Source organism: Pan paniscus, chromosome 5 (assembly GCF_029289425.2).
Source record: "Pan paniscus chromosome 5, NHGRI_mPanPan1-v2.0_pri, whole genome shotgun sequence".
Taxonomy (NCBI): domain Eukaryota; kingdom Metazoa; phylum Chordata; class Mammalia; order Primates; family Hominidae; genus Pan; species Pan paniscus.
This window is the reverse complement of record NC_073254.2, coordinates 30138978-30159490: the sequence shown is the minus strand read 5'-3', so window position 1 is coordinate 30159490 and position 20513 is coordinate 30138978. Positions and strand designations below refer to the sequence as shown.

At 43.6% G+C, this 20513-nt stretch overlaps 1 protein-coding gene across 4 annotated transcripts in view; it reads right to left on the bottom strand.

The window, feature by feature from the left end:
- Positions 1 to 20513, bottom strand: part of JARID2 (jumonji and AT-rich interaction domain containing 2) — a 277296-nt gene that overhangs the window by 27593 nt on the left and 229190 nt on the right. For all 4 annotated transcript variants that reach the window (XM_014345230.5, XM_055113199.2, XM_034961485.3 and 1 more), the window contains one exon: positions 7463 to 7698. In XM_014345230.5, the coding sequence (XP_014200716.2) occupies positions 7463 to 7698 (236 nt within the window). The remainder of the gene's footprint in view (positions 1 to 7462; positions 7699 to 20513) is intronic.

The window sequence follows — 20513 nt, the reverse complement described above, 5'->3', positions numbered from 1 at the left end:
CCCAGAGGGTACTGAAACACCAGTGCCACCACAAGGCTGTGCAGGCTGCTGTCACATGGGGACGAAGGTCCCCAGATGGCGGGTAATGAGTCTTAGTGACCTTTGTACTAACCCTAGGCCTGGCCCAGGACCCCCCTTAAGTGGGGGTGGGGCATGGAATGAAACTTCCCAAAGGTGCCGGGCGCGGTGGCTCACGCCTGTAATCCCAGCACTTTGGGAGGCCGAGGCGGGCGGATCACGAGGTCAGGAGATCGAGACCACAGTGAAACCCTACGTTTACTGAAAATACAAAAAATTAGCCGGTCGCGGTGGTGGGCGCCTGTAGTCCCAGCACTTTGGGAGGCCGAGGCGGGTGGATCACAAGGTCAGGAGATCGACACCATCCTGGCTAACACGGTGAAACCCCGTCTCTACTAAAAATACAAAAAATTAGCTGGGTGTGGCAGTGTGCGCCTGTAGTCCCAGCTACTTGGGAGGCTGAGGCAGAAGAATGGCGTGAACCCGGGAGGCGGAGTTTGCAGTGAACCGAGATCGTGCCACTGCACTCCAGCCTGGGCGAGACTCTTGTCTCAAAAAAAAAAAAAAAAAAAAAAAGACTTGCCAAAAACATCCAAACCAGTGGCTCTCAGCATTCCCTAGAGGGCTGGGCTCTCACTGGGCCCTACCGGCAGAGTGTCCAAGTCAGAGGGTCTGGGATGGGGCTGAGAATGTGCATTTCTAACCAAGTCCCAGGTGATGCTGTGTGCTGACCTGGGGACCGCGCTTGGAACCACTGAATGAAGTATCAGTGAAGTTTATAAAAATCAAAAAGGAAAGAAGCCACTGAGACCTGTATTTCTCTATATGCCACCAATTAAATGCAGTCCAATCAAAGCCACAAATTCTTGGTAGGACATCATCTCTTAGGAGCCAGTCCCATGGAGGCCTCATTCCTAGAGCCACATCTCAGGCCCCATGAAGAGGCAGAAGCGAAGACCCAGGAATCACACTCTGGCTCTTAAACCACGAAGTCACCCATAAAAAAAGTGGGACTGACAGACGGTCTGGAATAAATAATGCGAAACCCTTTTGGAGAGGAAAAAAAGCACCTGGCAATGATAAATTTAAAACAGATTTATAAAACCAGGGGTAAGGACAAACAAATATTCCGTGGTAAGTACTGTTAATCTGCAAGAGGAGGTATAGTGAGGAATGCAAATCTCTTAGTTTTAATTGTTCTTTCAAATGCTTCCACTAAAACCAAAACAAGACAAAACATTTAGAAAAACAAAAGCAAACAGTAAACTCCAGCTGGGGCTGATCTTTATTTCCAGCAACAAAGGCTGGTGGGGCTGGGTGGGGGTGGAGGAATGGGCCTCAGGGAATCCAGGACCTTGGGGAAGGGCTCTATCTCAGGTTCAGACAGCAAAAGACAACACCTCTACAGTTGGCTCAATCTCCTTTTAACCTGTAGGGGTGCAATCTGTTTCAACCCTACTCCCAGCACAAGAGTCTCCTTAAGGAGACTGACTACACAATGCGGCTTCGTATATCGCTAATCAAAATGGCAAACTCCAGATGGTGCCGGACATAACCCAACTCCTGTGAGGTTCAGGCATCAGCCACCACTACTTGCTGAGGTTTAGTTCAGTGTTTTCCAAACCTGGCACCCCTAAAACCCTTAGGGGAGCTTCAAAATAATGTAAATCCCTTCCCTCTAGATTCTGTGCTAATTGGTGAGGATCAAGAAAGGGAATCAGTGTTTAAAAGCCTCAGATGTCTCAGTGTTCCCACAAATCCGTGGACCCTACCCTTCCCTAACACAGCTGTCCAAATACCAGAGTGCTATGTCTCTCATATTCTATCTCAAATAAGAGTGTAAGGCCTTTGGTTCCATCCATTCTGGCTTCTCGGGGGCACCTGAGTTCATGGCTAGCAATGCTACAGGGAAGTAAATTTTCAACACAGCTGAATTCTATATATCACTATCTTCAATGGCAAAAGGAACACCTTGTTTACATCTTTCTGAAAACCTAAATACTGAATTATTGGCAAGGTATACATTCAAATAACTTGCTTTATGAGAGAAATGAGTTGCAATATTTTCCTTCTTATTATAGGAGTTATCTTCAACAGTATCCACCCAGATATCACACACGCATGCCCATATAACAAGCTCAAAGACTAGATGGATCTCACCCACAACACAGAACAGCGAAGTTCAAACAAATAAATTATGAAGACTGAAAAAGGCAAGTGTCACTGGCCATCTTCCTCCTCGAAACCCAGAGGGTCCGTGTTCTATGCCCACCACGAGAGGCCACAGGGGAGCTGAAAAGCTAACATAGGAAGCAATCTGCCCCTTAAGCTGCTCCATGTGTCCTAAAAGGGAGAAATAAAACAGAACCAACAACCCAGCCAGCACCACCATTGTGGGGAAACCTGGGACCCACCAATCTAACAAAAGGACACCCCTTTTCCTGGCCTGGACTTGTCTATAAGGAGCCAACACTTAATCAGTACAAAAGGAAACAGAAGAATGGAGGAAGGCATTGTCTTACCTTGCTACCGAAGGTCTCCCTCAACCCACCTCTGTATCAATTAAAACAACACAGCCCCAGTTATGCAGCCAGTGCACTACAAGGAAGGCCACCGCTGCACGTCCTGAGGGATTCCACAGAAGAGCACACACAGGAAGTCATCTGAACTCACTGAAGAATTAGCCCCGAGGTGGGCTACAGCAGGACCCTCCATTGAATGACAATACATTTCAGCTGAGCAGCTTTATACATAAGTGCTTGAAGTTACTCCTCTCAGCTCTGTTGTGGATTTCTAGCTTCTCAGCCCATTGCCCCCAGCCCCCAATCCAGCTCTGCAGAAAGTGAGGTGTCTGCAGTGTGTGCTCCTTGGCCCACAGCCATCCGTCACCCGTATCTCAGGTGATCCCAGGCACACGGCCATGAGATATTAAAGCAACCCCTCCTAGTCATAAGAGAATGGTTTCAATTTAACAGGCAAGGTTGAGAGCATTTTCAAGTTACGTTCGGCCAGATGAGTACTTGCAACAATACCTCATTCTTCTTGCAGAAGGGATATAAGGTGAGAGATATGAAAGTCCAGGACATCAAACGTTCCTACCTGACTTTGTTCTTAATAACAGAAATTCCATCTTAAAAACTGTACCCAATCCACACTCTGTGTGCTTGCTTTAAGAATATAAAATCCCTCCCCTCCATCCTTATGGGTTTTTCTCCACCCCACCACCGACACACACAATATTTAAATCAACTCAATATGATGACAGATGAAAAGGAGAAACATGCACTTCCAAGGCAGAGCAGAAGATGAGAAATGACTCTGATGTTTTTGGTTAACTAAGCAAAAATGTTTTAGTCGTTCAAGATTATGACGCTGTCCTCAGTTCAACCTCAGATTCACTGGCAAGTTCTTCTTCTCCACGAGAGGGAGCCGTTGAGCCAAGGCCTCTGCCAGCCTTTCAAAACAGAGCCAGAGGCCCAGAGAGAGAAACAGTTGGTGGCTGGGGGTAGTCCATTTGCACTTTAAAACTTGAATCAAAAACAAAGAGCCTAAACAGAAGCGAAATGCACTGGACAGACAGTGAGTTATGGAAGGGGAGGAGCAGCCTGCTCAAACACTGACCGCAGCAGCAGATGGGCAGGAGCCTCCTAGCCAAGGCGAATGTGCTCTAAAAGAGATGCCTGGGTTCCACTGGGCCATCTAGATGCACCTATAACCTCTCCTCCCACTTCAGGCAATGTAACTGAGTCACAAATACCCCACCACCAGCAAGTGCAATTCAAATGACAAAATAATGTCATGAGAAGAAAACCTTTAACTTTTTTTAAAACTAATACGATTTTCTATGTTTCCTTCTCGATAGCCATATTTTCCAGAACTTTAAAAGAATATTCTCAATTCCTTGGCCCTCTCTGAATCTTACTAGGGCAGGACTTTTCTGCAAGGCTTGTACATTTTTATATGAAAACCTCTTCAGTGACAGTAGCCTATAGCTCAATGGAAGGTCCTGCAAAACCAGTGGGATTAGCCAGTTGATCATTTTCTTCTCACACTCAGCCTCAGCGTAAGAAATGAGAATCACATGTGGCCACATCTGGTTCAATATCCTGGCTTACAAACCACACAAATTTCTACACAAGTACAAAACCTGCTCATGACTCTCTTGGAAAACTAATACTTCAAAACCCTTGCTAGAAATAAAGCTCGTCTGTTGGACTATCCTAAACTTGTTACTTTCTGTCACTGCATGTAAGCAGAAGTACTATTGCAGGAAAGCAACAGAAAAACACCATTTGCTCCTTGGTGAGACCCTTACCATACAACCAAATTATTAGCCAGGGGCACTCCCAGCCCCATGACAATGCAATGTTATACAGGCATGTGCATTCCATGACAAAGACAGCTCATTTGGTATAATCGAGAGTAAACGGCCAGGGCCAGAGCCCTCTCACCAAGAAAAAGGCTTAGGTGAAGTACGCACTGGTGTGTTCTAACTCTCGGGTTCTAGGGACTCCATAAATCGCACACACTATCAAATGGCATTGCCCAGTTCGCACGAGGGGAAGTGGTTTTAGACGTGGCAGACAGGCACGTGCACCCACACAGTTCATTATAGCAAGCAGAGCAAAGGCACTTCTCAGCAGCACCCCCTAAAAATTACATCCCTCCACATTTCAATACAGTCACGTTTATGCTTTTAAGCTGAACAATAACAAAAAAAAAAAAATCCACATATCATATTTGAAATGAAAGATCAGAGTATCCTCTGGGCCCATATCTTTCATGCAGTTGAAAAGATGAAAGGTCACAGTCTAATCACTTGTATCAAGCAGTCACAAGGGAATCTACAATTTGCTTTTACTGACCTTATTTTCAGAGTACTTAACTAATAGGATCTGGGGGTTTGAAAATTTTCCTTTTATTTCTCACAATGTCCCTGGTATAAGGAGTTGGCCAGACTGGCTCCAAAGGAATAATAGGGCCCAGGAAGGTTAAATATCACATCTCAAGTCTCATTGAAGGTCAGAGTCAAAGCCAAATTAGAATCTGGAGCCATGGGTCAACCCATCTGGGCTGGTTAGACTGGAACAGGGAAGGAGGAGGAGAGGGAAGAGGGAGAAAGTGGGGAAAGGGTGACAGGAGAGGATCCCCGTCAACACCTGCAGGATGCCCTATATGAGCACATGGCGCTCCCTGCAAGGACTCTACCCTGAGCCCCGGAAGCAGCTGAGACTCCTGCACTAACTCAGAGGACAGAGGCCTGCTGTGTGAGGGGCACCCCAGGACCTCTTTCCTGCACCTAAGATCCTGCACAGGGAACAGGTCACACAAACACGCCATGGAGCATGGGGGCAGGCAGGGCCACCCCAGGCTAAGGCAGTACTTTCTGTTCCTCCTCAGCTCTTTCCTCTGTCCAACTGTGCTAATTCCTCTCATCCCCTTACAAATGAAAACCTTGAACTGAATGAAGGCCAAGTGCTGAGAGTGAGCTCTGACCAGCTGAGATGACAGGCGTATCCCACGCATCCCTATTCGTGACCGTGCAAGAGGATGTGCGCACCCGTGTCTGTCCATGCATGAGAACATGAACAGTCACATGTACATGACTCAGGTCCTCTGCCACCCTTCATTCCTGCCTCGCCATCCCAAGGATGGGTTCTCAGGGCAGAAAGGCAAGATCTGGAAGCTCACCTGGATATGGCCTCCAGTTCTGATGTGGCCCATGAGAATTTTACCACAAGTAAACTAAAAAAACTCAAAAAAGCAAAGTGGGATGAATAGAAGATAAACAAAAACAACTTAACCCTACTCTAGGATTCTGGGAAAGCAGACAGGATGCAGTCACATGGTGTAATCACTGTCTTTCTGTCTTTCTCCCTGGGTTGCTTCTAATTCTGTTCTCTTTCATGAGCAAAAACCTTACGCATTGGAGAGTTCCGTACAATCCTCCATCAGACCAACAGCATTGGGAACAGCGGGGGAGTGAAGAATCACAGACCCAGGACCAAAGCTCGGTGCCTCCCTGGGCTTTGTGCCTCCAGTGCTGACAATCCGGGGCCCAATGGTTGAGAGATGCCAGGTGAGCACATGGTGTGGCCCAATTCCACACCGTGGCTGTTGTCTCTGGGAAAACTGAGGTCTGTTTTGGCCAACAGTGGCCAGTGTTTAATATGTGCTAGATGTGTGTGGACTGTGGAAACATAAATGTGGTGATTCTTGCCATGCCCACCCCCCCAACTGCATACTATTTGCTAGGTAAAGGTTCACATGTGCATGCATACATACCTGTCTGCCTATGTGTGACTATAGTCACATGTTCACGTTCAGAGAGAAATATCCACAACGTCACCAAGAATGAGAAAGACCACCTCTACCACAAGACGAAATCAAGTATTTTCACACCACAATAACCATGTAAGTCACTCTGCAACACTGCCAGCCAGGAAATCTCTTCTGTCCCCTCTACAACTTCCTCTGAAGCTACCTTTAAGGATCATAGCCTCCAGTCTCTTCTAGGGAAGATTTTAACCCTCTATTTTTAACTCTGTGAGGAAAGCTCATCAATGATCCCATGACTTAGCGGATGTTAAAATGGAGTGGGGAACAGGAGCATGAGGCATCAGTGAAATGCCACCTGTCCGGGGACAAGCCCTCAGCTGTGTGCCTGCAGGAACCTGCCCTTATCCCCACTACTCATCCCTAGGGTTGTGAGAAATCAATGTCCAGGAATGGGAACATTTGGACAGCAATAATGGCCAAGCCCTGAGGGATTCTTCAAAACTGCCTCACCAGAACCGGCATTATCTGTGGCCCTGTTGGGGGATAGCGGGTGGGGGGACAGCGCAGGACAGGCAGGGGCAGGAGGTGGTCAGGGTGGCAGCCACCTACACTCTGTGGATGCTACAGCCTGGGACTCAAATGCCTTCAGTGGAAGAGGTGCCATCCAGCCACACCCAGTTCCACAGACTGCTCGGCAGTGCACACAGCATGCACATATTCTGCTTCAAAGGCCAGGTGGTGAAATGTTAACTTGTCACATCAAAAAGAACAGAAAAGTAGACCAGGATCATCCATTAACAGAACTATCCCATTTGCAGGTGTGTTTCAAAACCTACCCTGAGAAAAACATGTTCCCTGCCACTCTACCGCTCATCTGGAGCCCAGGGTGGGTGGGTGGGAGAAGGCTTAAGTAAAAAAGTGAGTTCACTTTCTTGGTGAATGCAGTGGCACCCAGGGATGAATGCAAATCCAACTGATGGATCTTCGCAGGACAAAAGGTGCAGGCGCCTGCAGCTCATGCAAAGGTGCGCTCTGTCTGTCCCTGTCTTGCTTCTGAGCATCACCTCCTGCTTCTTGAGCCCTCTGAAGATGAATTTTTAGCTTGGTGAAGTGAAGTGGGAAACTGGGGTCTGGCACACATGTAGGCACCCCTGCTGGACTTTACCTGTTTCCGTAAGTCCTGAGCCGACCGATGCAGAGGGGGGTGGTGATGGTTGGCAGCAAGCCCCTTGGCCGAGGAACCCGTGGAGGGGGCCGCTGCGGGGTGGTTAGCTGAAGCCTGCTCCCGGCGGCTGTCAGCCCGGTGATCGCTGTGCTTCTCCTTTGCGGGAGTGGCCTCTTTGCTTTTGTGTTTTTGAACAGGTTCCTTCTCCCGTGTTGACCTGCTGGAACCATTGAAAACTAGAAAGGAAGGAGAAAACAAGAATGAAATCACTACCTTGACCACTACCACGCAAACTACTGATATGGTTTGGCTCTGTGTCCCCACCCAAATCTCATGTCCAACTGTAATCCCCATGTGTTAGCGAGGGAACTGGTGGGAGGTGACTGGATCATGGAGGCAGTTTCCCCTATGCTGTTCTCATGATAACAAGTGCGTTCTCATGAGATCTGATGGTTTAAAAGTGTTTCCCACCTCACGCTCTACCTTTCCTGCTGCCATATAAGAAGTGCTTTGCTTCCCCTTCGACTTCCACAATGATTGTAAGTTTCCTGAGGCCTCCCCAGCCATGCGGACCTGTGAGTCCACTTAACCTCTTTTCTTTATAAATTACCCAGTCTCAGGTAGTATCTTTATAGCAGTGTGAGAATGGACTAATACACCTCTACTCCCTGAAGTCAGAAAGAATCAACCATCAAATGTCAGAGCGAGACTCTGTCTCAAAAAAAAAAAAAAAAAAAAGTCTATTCTCAGATTTAAAAGAGATGCATTTTGAGGCCAGAGAGCTACTGACATGCATGAGTTCGGGGCGCAGCTGCTTTATCTGACCTATCAGTGACAACAGAGATGAAGAAAGGGATGATGGAACTTTGAGCCAGACCCATTTTCTGTTCCTAAATTCAAAAACAGCAATAGCTAATAGCTAGTATTTCTTAAGTGCTTCCTATAAGCCAGGGGAACTATGCTAAAGTCCTGAAGTACATTGAGCCTCTGAATCCTCAGAACAACCCTACTGGACAGGACACTTACAGATGGAGGGGGTACGCGCCTGGCACAGGCCATGCCACCTATCCCTGGCACATGAAGTCAGGCTGCCTCCCAAGCCCACCCCATCCACCCCAAACCCCAGGTGGCTACAAGTGAGAATTTCCAGTGAGCATGGTGCTTCCTACCCATGAGGCAGAGACTTCAAAAGAGAACAGGGATGCTTGGGGTTTCTACAGAAAACCAGAAACACCAACGTTATGGGTTTATCCTTCTGCTTTACAGCCCCTCCCCATGGAATAAACGAGACTTTCACATCCATTTCTCTGGAAGCCACAGGCCTTGTCTCCCCACAAACAGTCCAAACAGGGCCTGTTTCTTCAGGGAAGGAGGAAGCACACCCTGTTCCTGGGTTGCTTTAGGCAGATCAGCAAGGGGAAGCTATAGTGATCTTTTAGCCATCATCCTGCCAGAGGGAGTTTTCAAAAGGTTACTGTGTCCACTCATCCATCTGGCACTTGAGCAGCTCCAGGCCGTCCCCACCCCAACCAGGACTGGCAGAACTTCAGGTAGAATTCCCCCACCCCCACAGCAGCAGGTGAAAGTGAAAATTATTCCTCCTTTGAGTTGTAAATCTCTTCCTATTGGCTTGCAGAAGGGGAAATCAAATCTTTCCTCCTCTAAACATCTTACCTGTCTGTCCTTTCTGAAGACTCTCTTTTCCCCAACATTCAATCTCACATGGAATTTTAAGAGTCCTTTAAATTATATTCATGTCTTATAAATTGCAAATACCGTCCTCTTTTGCCATTTACTTTTTCATTTGCTGTGGTGCCAAATCTGCTAACAAATTTCTTTCAGTTTCTTGCTTTCATGCTTAACGTACCCTTCCGTATATCTTCTCCCAGTTTTATGAAAGTGTAACAATTAAAATGGTACGTTTACAGTATGACATGTTTTAATACATGTATAAAGTGATCAATCAAGCTAATTACCATACCCAATCCCCTTATATACTTTTGTGCTAAGAATACGTAAGATAAGCAACTTGAGTATACACTACATTATTAGTGACTAGTCACAAGGCTGTCCAGTAGATCTCCAGATTTTCTCTCTCCCTTCAAACCAACTTTGCATGCACCTTTCATCAACATTTCTCCATTCCACCACCCATGCTTTCAAACGGTAAAATAATCTTCTAAGTTTCCTTCTAATTGTTTTCTAATTAAACTGCTTGGATTTAATTCTTAAGTCCAATTGTCATGGTATAAGATGGAGATTTCCATTATCCCCATCTGGATTATCGGTTGTGAGCCTTTATCTCAAAGTTCCTTCCAACACCAGTCATTAATAGATTTTAAAATACTGAAGGAAAGACCAGGCCACGTCAAAATATGGGATACAATCCGACGTTGCACAAGATTCTACTGGATACTCTCAGTTAACACAGAAAATGGAGAGTTTCAAATGGCTGGCATTTATTCTAAGTCTAAGTAACTACCCATTGTCAGAAAGCATCAATCATGCCCCAAGCTGGCAGTATCTGTGCTAGCTTTCAAGACAAATTAAAAGCAACATCCGTAAGAAGTCATACTTCAATGTGATTAAAAATCAAGCCAAGGGAACATGAATCTAGGCAATTCTTGACTGTTCACCAATTTTCTAAAGCAGTGAACACAGCTTATTAAAACATAGGAAGTAGTTGCTTCTTTTTTTTTAATCTCCAATACTCCTCCAAACTTCTCTGTGCTTTTTCCTGCCATTAAGACATGTCTCATGGTGAGGCCTGCTACAAAGAAGCACCAGTTCTATAATTACTTCTCTTTATTCACTTAACAAAATATTACTATATGGGTTTCCCGCCCTTCAAAACATTATCTGCAGCTCATTCCCAGCTCTGTTGTTTGCAGCTGGGCAAGTTATTTAATCATCAGTTTTCCCATCTATAGACTGGGGATAGCAGATGTTCCTGTAGGTAGAACATCTACCACAATGTCTGGGGTTCAGTAGGTACACAGTATTTGGGAGACACTATCACTGCATGTTTAAAAGGGCCATCTCAGGTTACTGCACAATCAGATTGTGGGCAAATCTCTTTTTGCCTCATATCCCTCCCTGCAGACAGAGTATAAAGAAGGGCTTCAATGCAGACAAACACTGGTCTCAGCAAGACCCAATACAACCTCCTACTCCTCTGGGTCATTAATTTGTCCACACTGACCATGCCTGTTACGTCTCCTACTCATGCCAGACCATGACTGAGAGTCTGTGGACAAAGTCCAGCAGAGCCAGGTGCCTCCTAACACTTGCCAGTATCACTTTCATGGGAAAAAGAGGAGTAGCTAATCACCTGCCTGAGCAAAAAGAAATACAACACTGAAAACACATCCCAATTTTCCACTAGCGACGTATGGTCAGATCAGTGGATCTCAAAGGAGATTTACAGACCCTTCAAGGACCTAGAAACCCTTGCAGGAGATGTGCTAGGGTCGAAACTATTTCATAATAATACAAAGACATTATTTGCCTTTACAATGGATAGACATCTGCACTGATGGCACGAAAAATGGTAGGTTAACTATAAGGGAAATGCAAATCAAAACCATAATGAGGTACACCACTTTACATCGACTAGGATGTAAAGTCATATCACAAAGATGGATAATGATGACTGATTGCAAGGATGTGGAGAAACTGTAACCCTCACACACTACTGGCGGAAATGCAAAATGGTTTCTCCTTTTCAGATAGTTCCTCAAAAGGAGAAACGTAGGAGTTCCCATATGACCCACCAATTCCATTTCCAGGAATGTACACAAGGGAAATAAAAAATATGTCCACATAAAAACTTGCACACAAATATTCATAGCAGAATTATTACTAATCGTTAAAAATTGGGGGAAATCCCCGAAGATCCAACTGATATTTATTTAGATAAACATAAAGTGGTATATCCATACAATGAAGTATTAGCCATAAAAAGGAAATCAAGTATTGATACATGCTACAGTATATTTAATGGGTATATTCTATAATGTGTGAATTTTATCTCAACAAAATATATTTTTAAAATATGGGTGAAATCACTGGTACTTTAGCATAAACAAAGGCAATGGCAACCAAACTACTATACACTAGTCTAATATGCATTTCATCCCTACCATGGATTAGTAGCAGTTAAAAAAAAAAACAGCCAGTTTCACTTAAGAATGACCTTGATAAAGTCATACAAACAGTGAGTATGACTGAATCATGGCCCCTGAGCACACATACTTTGTGTGACAAGATGCTATTACACAAAAGCACTTCTCCTATATACAGAAATACAATGATCATCTCTAGGGAAAAGCACTTGTGTGATTGTGCAAGTTTTGGGCTAGCCCTTTTTTCATAGGATGTTATTTTTATTTCAAGAAGGACCAACACACTATAGTTCTTCGGACTTAGTTATTTGTAGTTTTTACTTAGTTACTAGATTTTTTTTAAAAATGAACAAAGCAAGCCTGTCTATTCAAGGAAAGTAACTAATAGTCATTGCTGCCAATGACAGAATTCATGCTTTCAGGCAAAAATTAGAATTTCAGAGAACCAGTATCTGCCATCATGAGTTCGACAGAAATTCTTTGATGATGTACCCTTGTTCATTACCAAAGGTGCTAACAAGAACTCACTGAACCATTATTTTCAAATGAACAACATAGGATGCTACAAAACAGTGCATGGGTTAAAGGTCCATTCAAAGAAAAAGACAAATCAATGGATATTAATGTAACAGTATGAAAAGTTCACTGATACAGGTACAGGTTCCCAGAGCAACTGACCTGTAGGAAACTACCGGTAGAGCCTACTATCCTATCAAGTACTGAAATCATCTACAAAGACCGTTTCCCATGTACATACATATTTATCCAAAGCTGATTTTCTTCATATACATCAACCAAACTATGTACTCTGCAACACTCAAGAGATGAATACAGAAGCAATCATAATATGGCTGTATCCTACTTAGTAAGACATTAACGGGATTAACAAAAAGGTCAAATAATGTAACTCTTAATAAGTTTTTGGTTTTGGACTATGATTATTTTTCATTAAAAAATGCTATATGTGTTTAACACGTAACTGGTTTGTGTCATTTTTTAAATGAATAAATATCTTAAAGTGTCTTCACTTTTAATTCTAATATGGTAGATATGAGAATTAAAGCTGATATTAATAAATATAATCCACATTAATAAAAGCCTTTTGGGGTCCCTCAATAACTTCTAAAAGTAGAAAGGGGTCTGGAATTCAAAATGCCTGAAACCCTGGGGCCAGATCATCTGTTCCATTACTCCTTACATGATGATTTCAAGAAGCTTGATGTGTCGCATAAAAACTGACAGGAGTCACCTGTTCGGTGATAAATCACTTGGCAGGGCAAGGCCAGTTGCTAAGCTGGGACTTTCACAGACACTTGAAGAGTGTGACTGTGGTTAGTCAGCAGTATCTTTCTTATCTGAAAAAAACAGATCCTTCATTGCAGTATCCGTACCTGAAACCAGATGCACAACTCTTTGATTGTATTTTGAGGTCACAAAACCTACTGCTCAGGAAAATACCATGGACAGCAAAGCGGTGAGTACCAGGATTATAGGAAAGGGGAACCGGAGACGAGAGGGAGGCAAGTGAAATTAACATAGTGAACCATAAACTGGCTGCCCTGAAGACTTCAGCAAGGTACTCTACTAAAGAATATTTTGATGAGATATCTGGAAATGGAAGAGTTTTCAAACATACGGAAATTAAAAACTGAATCAAATTTTCATTTGCAAACAAAGAGAAGGTTTCCAACCAAACCCACTTTTTGTAACCATCATGCTGTTTTAGAGCAGCGATATACCCAAATGGCAAACATGGCCAGAAAGTCAAATCATGTGTTAAACGGGAAGTAAAGGGGGCAGGGGGAGGACTGGGCAACACCGACAGAGCCAAAGACAAGGTATATTTTGTACTCAACAGCTCATTAATTTTAAGTGTCGTGGGAACCTGCCAGTTTTACTCCTCCAAGTAATTATCTTTTGTCTTAATTTGTAAGATTCGAGAAAGGGAGAGAAGAGGAAAGGAAAAAAAAATATTCACTCTCACAGGGAAAGATTAAACCCTGTGAACATAAGAGAGAGAAAGACAGAAAGTTCAATGTATAGAAGTCCTCCACACACTGTCCCCAATTAAAAGAAATAATTGGACTAGTTTCTTTAAGGAGAGAAAAAAAGCATTCATCACTGTGAACCATATTAGGAAATTGTATTGTACTCAGATACAAATAGCTTTACATTAACGAACAGAGACAAATATATTGATTTGTATACACATACTCTGAAAGTTAAACGGCTTATAGAAAAGTGTTTTCACACCACGGCAGGCAAAATCTTTAAATCCAAAGGCTGTTATTTTGATTTAGGGTCACCTCATCCCTGAGAAGGTAAGATTTCCTCCCAATGAGGGATGAAAAAGATATGGGCAAAAGAAGTTACTTTAGAAACATATTTAATAGCAATCCTGTAACAATTTGAAAGGTAGAGAGATACACTTTCCTAGGGGAATTCACAACTATACCTCCAGGGAGCTTGTCCTAAACAATGTTCCCCAAAAGCTTTGTTCGCATATTTAGATGCTGACACAAGGTTCCTGGAAGAGACCCTCAAGGAAGGCAGCCCTATGAAAAACTGATCGCAAGGTTTTTAATACCCTCACTCCATGCACAGACTCTTGATTTTGATGTCTAGTTCTGCTCACCAACCCCGTTTGGGCCTCAATTCCCTGAACTACAGACCAGCTGGCTGCTTCCTCTTATCCGCCCTCCAGGACTTGCTGAAGTATTTTGAATAAAGTATATAAGTGCTTTGCGTTCTTCAGAGAAAGGAGTTATGCAAATATAAGAAGAATGATCTTTTTGAAAGCTCTTGCTGCAATGGCAAAGATCCACATGTGAAAAATATAATTTTTAGAGAAAGCTGACAAAGCTGGCCTTCTACTTTTACCTGTCTCCAAGCGCCTCCCAGAACCAGACGCCCCTATCTTGCCAATTACCCATGCTAATAAAGGCACCTCATCCAAACACAAGAGGGAATCCTGATGTGTATTATTAGATTATTAGATGTGTATGAAACAGGAGTCCTTACTTGGCATCCAGCAAAAGTTATAAGATATCCTGGGATTATGCAGTGTATGACCTGAAATAATACAGTTCAGAAGGCCTAACCACTTTGAAAGAGAAAAATCCAGACAAGGACCATTACAGAAAGTCAGCCGAAACATCTGCTAGCAAGGCAACAAAGGAAAAGAAGACCCTGAAGATGGGACTGAACTAACCCCCAAATTAAAATAGCTTCTTCCTGTCCACACCCCAAAACAAACGAAAGGGGCAAAAAAAAGAATCACTGTAAATAAAGAAGAAATGTGTTAAGCAAGGGAAAAGAGATCCACCGCAAGTTTCTGATCTCAAGCCAGATATTTAAATGTACGCTTCATGTCATTACAAGGCATCCCTTCCTTGGGCAAGACACAGACTCCATCAATTGGCTGGCATTAAATCCCTGTTACTGTACAAAAGCCACACTTGCTCCCTGGAGCCAGTTCAACTTTGAGTCACTATTGTCTGAAAACAATGGAATGTCTGCCAACCTGTGCCAACAGTTCAAATGGATTTTAATGTAGCATGTGTGAGTGCTGTAACCCGGTTTGCCCTGGGCCAAAACAGCTCCACCAACATAGCTACAGCATCCACGTGTAAAACTAGGGAAAGCTGCAAGAACACAGCTTAGGTGAGCAAAACCTCCATTATCACCTTGCATCCAGCCAGCAGCTCACTCGTACAGGGAACAAACGTCAACCTGGGATGCTGCCTCTGTACTCCGAAACTCCAGTATCATAAGCAAATTCTACTGGTTTACAGGCTTTGTAAAACGCTTCTGGAACTTTCACACAATGAAATCTCTTTCACTTTGATCACAATTATAACAGATATCTGGAAATAGAATGTTTAAAGCCAATCACATCTTCTTCCTTTTCTATAGAAGAACTTAAATTCTGTAATATTTTTCCCACCAATTACCACTTGGTTGCCACTCTCATCATGATCTCCAAGTGTGAATGCATTATGTGCAATGATAAAATAACAGACTTGGATATATCTGCCCTTTACACAAATTTCTTACATATATTCCTGCTAACATACGACACTAAAAATTAAAAGACCTTTATGAGAATATAAAGGTCAGGACAACAGAAAGACCATAAATCAGGATGAATGGTTTTTGTCATTGAAAAATGGCTCCTTGGCCCTCTTGGCCCCCAAAAGCGCTGAGGAAAGGATGGCAGACCTGATGATTACTAGCCCCGCGGCCTGTGTGGGCACCAGTCACTCTAAAATGTTTGCGTTAATGGCAAGGGAGGAACAGCTGGACAAATAGCCTTATGGGGCAACGGGCAGTTGGTCTGCAAGGGTCTCGTGCTTTATCACTGGCAAGAATCAAGGCAAGAGCACAGAACTGTAGGTTACACTCAGAAAAGGATGGCGTTAACTCGTAAAGAACACACGAATAAAATGTTTCTGCAGTTTTCGGTTTCATAAAACCCTAAATCCGGCCGGGCGTGGTGGCTCACACCTGTAATCTCAACACTTTGGGAAGCCGAGGCAGGCGGATCACCTGAGCTCAGGAGAGCATCCTGGCCAACACAGTAAAAACCCCATCTCTACTAAAAGTAGAAAAATTAGCTGGGCATGGTGGCGGGCACCTGTAATCCCAGCTACTCAGGAGGCTGAGGCAGGAGAATCGCTTGAACCCGGGAGGTGGAGACTGTAGTGAGCCGAGATCGCGCCATTGCACTCCAGCCTAGGTGACAAGAGTGAGACTCCATCTCAAAACAAAACAAAAAACCTAAATTCCAAAAATAATGATTTATAACAGGCCAACCACATCTGAAGTCAGTGATAAGAATTCTGGCTCACCTTTGGATCTGAGGAAGGAATCTGTAAACTGTTTACTACACACGGAGAGAGAAACACCCTTAAATATGCACATGCGAGTTAGACCAGAACGCATCCCATTGACACAACTGACTATACAAGTTATAGGCAACTTGGTCATTTTCAAAGTAAAAACATTAGCACGAAAAAACTAAATACAGTCGGCCCTCTCCATCTGTGGGTTCTGCATCCATACCTGAGAGTAGTGACCCCACCCTCACATATCCTCCCCCACAACCCCAAGCAGCATTTCGAGTCAGGTATTAGTAATATAATTTTACAAAGGAGGAAAACTAAAGCTTAAAGAGGCTAAATAACCTTTTTAGCCCTGACACCAGGCTAAAAAGAGGGATCAGAGCCAGGAGCTTCTCTTCCACCACCAGATACACCATCTTCTAGCTGCCTGTCACAGAAAGAGTTACGAAGGTAACAACACCAAACTCACGGGGCATGGGCCAACTATCCCGAAGTGTGTACCTATATCCCCCACTAAGGCCCTACGAGGCCAGTGGAACAAATAAATACTTTAGCAAAGCAAGAAGAAACAGGGAAAGGATGATAATCCCGACACAGGAATTACCAAGACCTTCTACCACACTGAAACAGCCCACAACATAGTTCTGGCAAGGCTGATGATGTCACAACACTCAAGGGTAATGGTTGACTCTTTGACAGTCCTCATCGTGCCCCAGGCATTTGAGATACATAAACTTTCTCGGGTTTTCCTAGCAATTATAAGGTTGTTCCAGGCACCAGATCTTTTCAATCACATTATGTTAATGATAATATGCAACACAGCAGTTTCTAACATTAACTGTTGTAACATGTATCAATTCATTTAGTTATTGCCAAAACCTATGATCTCTTCTTTAGAGATAAGAAAACTAAAACAGAAAAATCCTAAGGTTGCAGCCATAAGTGTGTCAGTGCTGTAATCATGATGCTCTGAACCATCCTACCCAACGGCCTCTAAGGAACACCGCCCCAAATGCGTAAAGGGGGTGGTTAGAAACATACATTGTATAACTGGTCTCTCTACATGTATTACTGCTCTTAAAAAAAAAAAAAAAAAAAACCAACACTCCCATCCCATATTCCAACTTTTTGGAATAGTCACTTGTCTCAACAGGAAAAATGGAGCTACCAGAGGTTAAAAAGAGGTAAAGAGAATATCACATGTTCTCTCGGGGGCGGGGAGGCGGCATTTGTCTGTTACAGAGTGTCTGTCCCCACTGAACATAGCAGGGCTATGGCAAGCTCCTGACCCTGATGCATGACCGACCCCCCCCACCACCCCACCGCCCAGACAAAGAGAGGGCTCAATGCCCCTCAAAGGCAACCACAGAGCAGAAATGTGATAAACTCGTCCAAATGATTGCTTTTTGGCCCTTACACAACATGCCCCCGGTGTGAATCTAAAAGCAATTAAGTCATTCCAGCTGGGAGTCCAATGACATGCTGTTTAAAAAGTCTTCTGAGAAATATCCCTCTTCAGAAAACGATATGCACAAAAGAAACAATAGCCACTCTTCTTCCTTCCATTTTTGTTTAAGTTATAAAAAGCATTTAAAAGATATACATGCAGCTGATTCAGCAACAAGCCTTCACCAAGGTCTCCTCCTCAAAGGACTCAGAAAAGCCAAGGTAAATTCATTCCAAAGGCATTTATTAATTCCTCTAGTCTACTTCACTTACCCCCTGGAAAAAATAACCAATTATGAGAGCTTAAGAAAAATCTAGGCATTTCAAATATCAACTTGTAATATAAATACCCATGAAGCAGTGTTTTGATTGTGTTATTTGGTTTCCAAATAGTCATTACCTAAGGGCTCTATTTTTAGAATCATTTGAGATTCTGTATATGTAAGAGTATTTTGGAAACTCTGATGTGCTATTGAAATAGAAGTTGCTGGAAGCATTGTTATTGTAACCCTTGAGTGCTAACCCAAGGTTAAAAGCTCATGTGATGCTGTCCAAATCATTTCAGATTATATATTTTAATAAACAAATCCATTTCCATTAGGATGTTCAGTGGATTACAAATGAGCACATTAGAGTCCTGTGTAATGTTTGCAAAACAAAACATCTGCCTGGGGACAGCAGGCTCTTGCAGGAAACTACTGGCATCAGGACTCCTGCTCAGAGGAAGAAGGGTACAGTCTCAGGCCCATGTGGAAGCTGATGGCAGGACACTGTGGATGGTGTGTGTGTCCTCTCCTGCCACCTCTGCCATGAGGCCAGATGTCCCGGTTCCATGACCAGAGCCACTCTGCTCTTTTGTGGAGAAACAAGATGAAACAGGACACCCCTGGCAGTCTGGGTTCTAGGTTCTTCAGCTAGCTGCTGAAATAAAGCTGTTCTCCTTGAAATGTGGCCTAATTAAAATATTGGCCAAACCCACCCCAGTGGTAAAGCATCAGTTTTCCATACTTTTGTTTTCTGTGTGTTTATCTCCCCACATTTCAGCAGGGGTGATCACTCTGGGGAGGATACAGATGTTGCTAGATTTCCTGAGCCGCCTCAACAGCTCAAGCATACAAAATAGGGAAAAGCACAAATCTGATAAGAGAAATACCCTGTAATGGAAAAGTCACAAAACAACCAGCTTGCTCTCCCCTTTCGCTTGTGAAAGATTAACAATTCTGAGCAGTTGCTTGAATACACAATCGTGATGCCCTCACCCAGGTTCTTCCTGCAAGAAAACCTATTTTAAGACCTGTGCCTTCTTCACCCAAGTCAGAAACCAAAAGGACACGAAGATCATCTGCCTCTACATTTGAATGTTTTCAAAAAATGAGGGAGTAAAACTGAGGTGTGAGGAGGGAAGATTGAGCTCTCACCTTCTTAACTAACTATATCCAAACCGTTCTTTCCATGTAGCCAGAGAACTTATTTTCATCTAAAAGCACAGCTCGTGTTTTGCTTCTATTCACCAAGGCACTCCAAAATCAGGGAACAGGGGTAAGGGCAGAGCATCACACCTTCCTGAGGTCGCAGGTGCAGCATGGCCTGGCTCAGGTGCCTTGTCTCATGGCACAATGTGGGGCTAGTGGGTTTATGTTGAAGAACAGGTGGTAGGCGATTATGCAAGAGAAAATGCTAGTTGCAGGGCGAAGCGAGGACCTGGGCCTCCCTGGCAGTTCCACAGCACCTGATGTGGCCTGAGATGTGGTGCTCTCCAGGACTCTTTCCTCTGTCTGCAGTTCAGAAGAGGCCTTCTTCAGGTTCAGAAAATTGCTAACCTCTTTTCTGACAGCACCTGCACCTGCAGAGCTCCAAGCTTCATTAGATTTGCAAGGCACTGGTGCCTGATTGCCTTTTCATTGCAAGGAACCCTCTATAGGAAGATCTGTTTCATTTTATATTATGTCACATTTAAATAAATACTCCCTTTGATGACTGATGGATACTCATAATGAAATCCCATTGTAAGAAATTTCTAGGAATTCCGCTCTAAACTTACAGAGAAATGGACCTCAGTGAAATTTTGCAGGAAAGAACTTTTAGCTGCCATGGGAACTGTTGCCAACATTTGATCTGTATTTATTACACATGAAAACAAAGCTGTAGGTGATCCCAGCAGTCTGACCACTTGGAGGATTCTTGTGTAAACGACTGGTGTCAACCGGGATTATTACTGACTTTCAGCAACTCAGCCTTTGCTTGGGGGATGCAACAGTACACCAGTTTTCCTAAGGGTTATAAAAGAATGAAGAAAACAAAGTATAGATAGCAATGTAAATGGGGTTGAAGACACGGTGGGCTATAAATGTTTTAATCTGGACAAGTCACTATTATCTCAGGGAAAGAAGAATCGATTACAGGGACAAAGTTTTAGTTGGGAACCTTCACCCAGCTGAAGAGTGATCTTGGAAAGGTCATTTTCCTTGAACATACAACAATGGCTGGCATCCACCGTTAGAGATCTGAATGGCTCTACTGCTGCCCATGATACAGCCTCATTGTTTCCTTATGCTGGGCTATAAATGAATCAATGACTGGACAAATTAATGCTAATCTACTCTATCATGCTGATTTCACAGAAGTAGAAATTAAGAA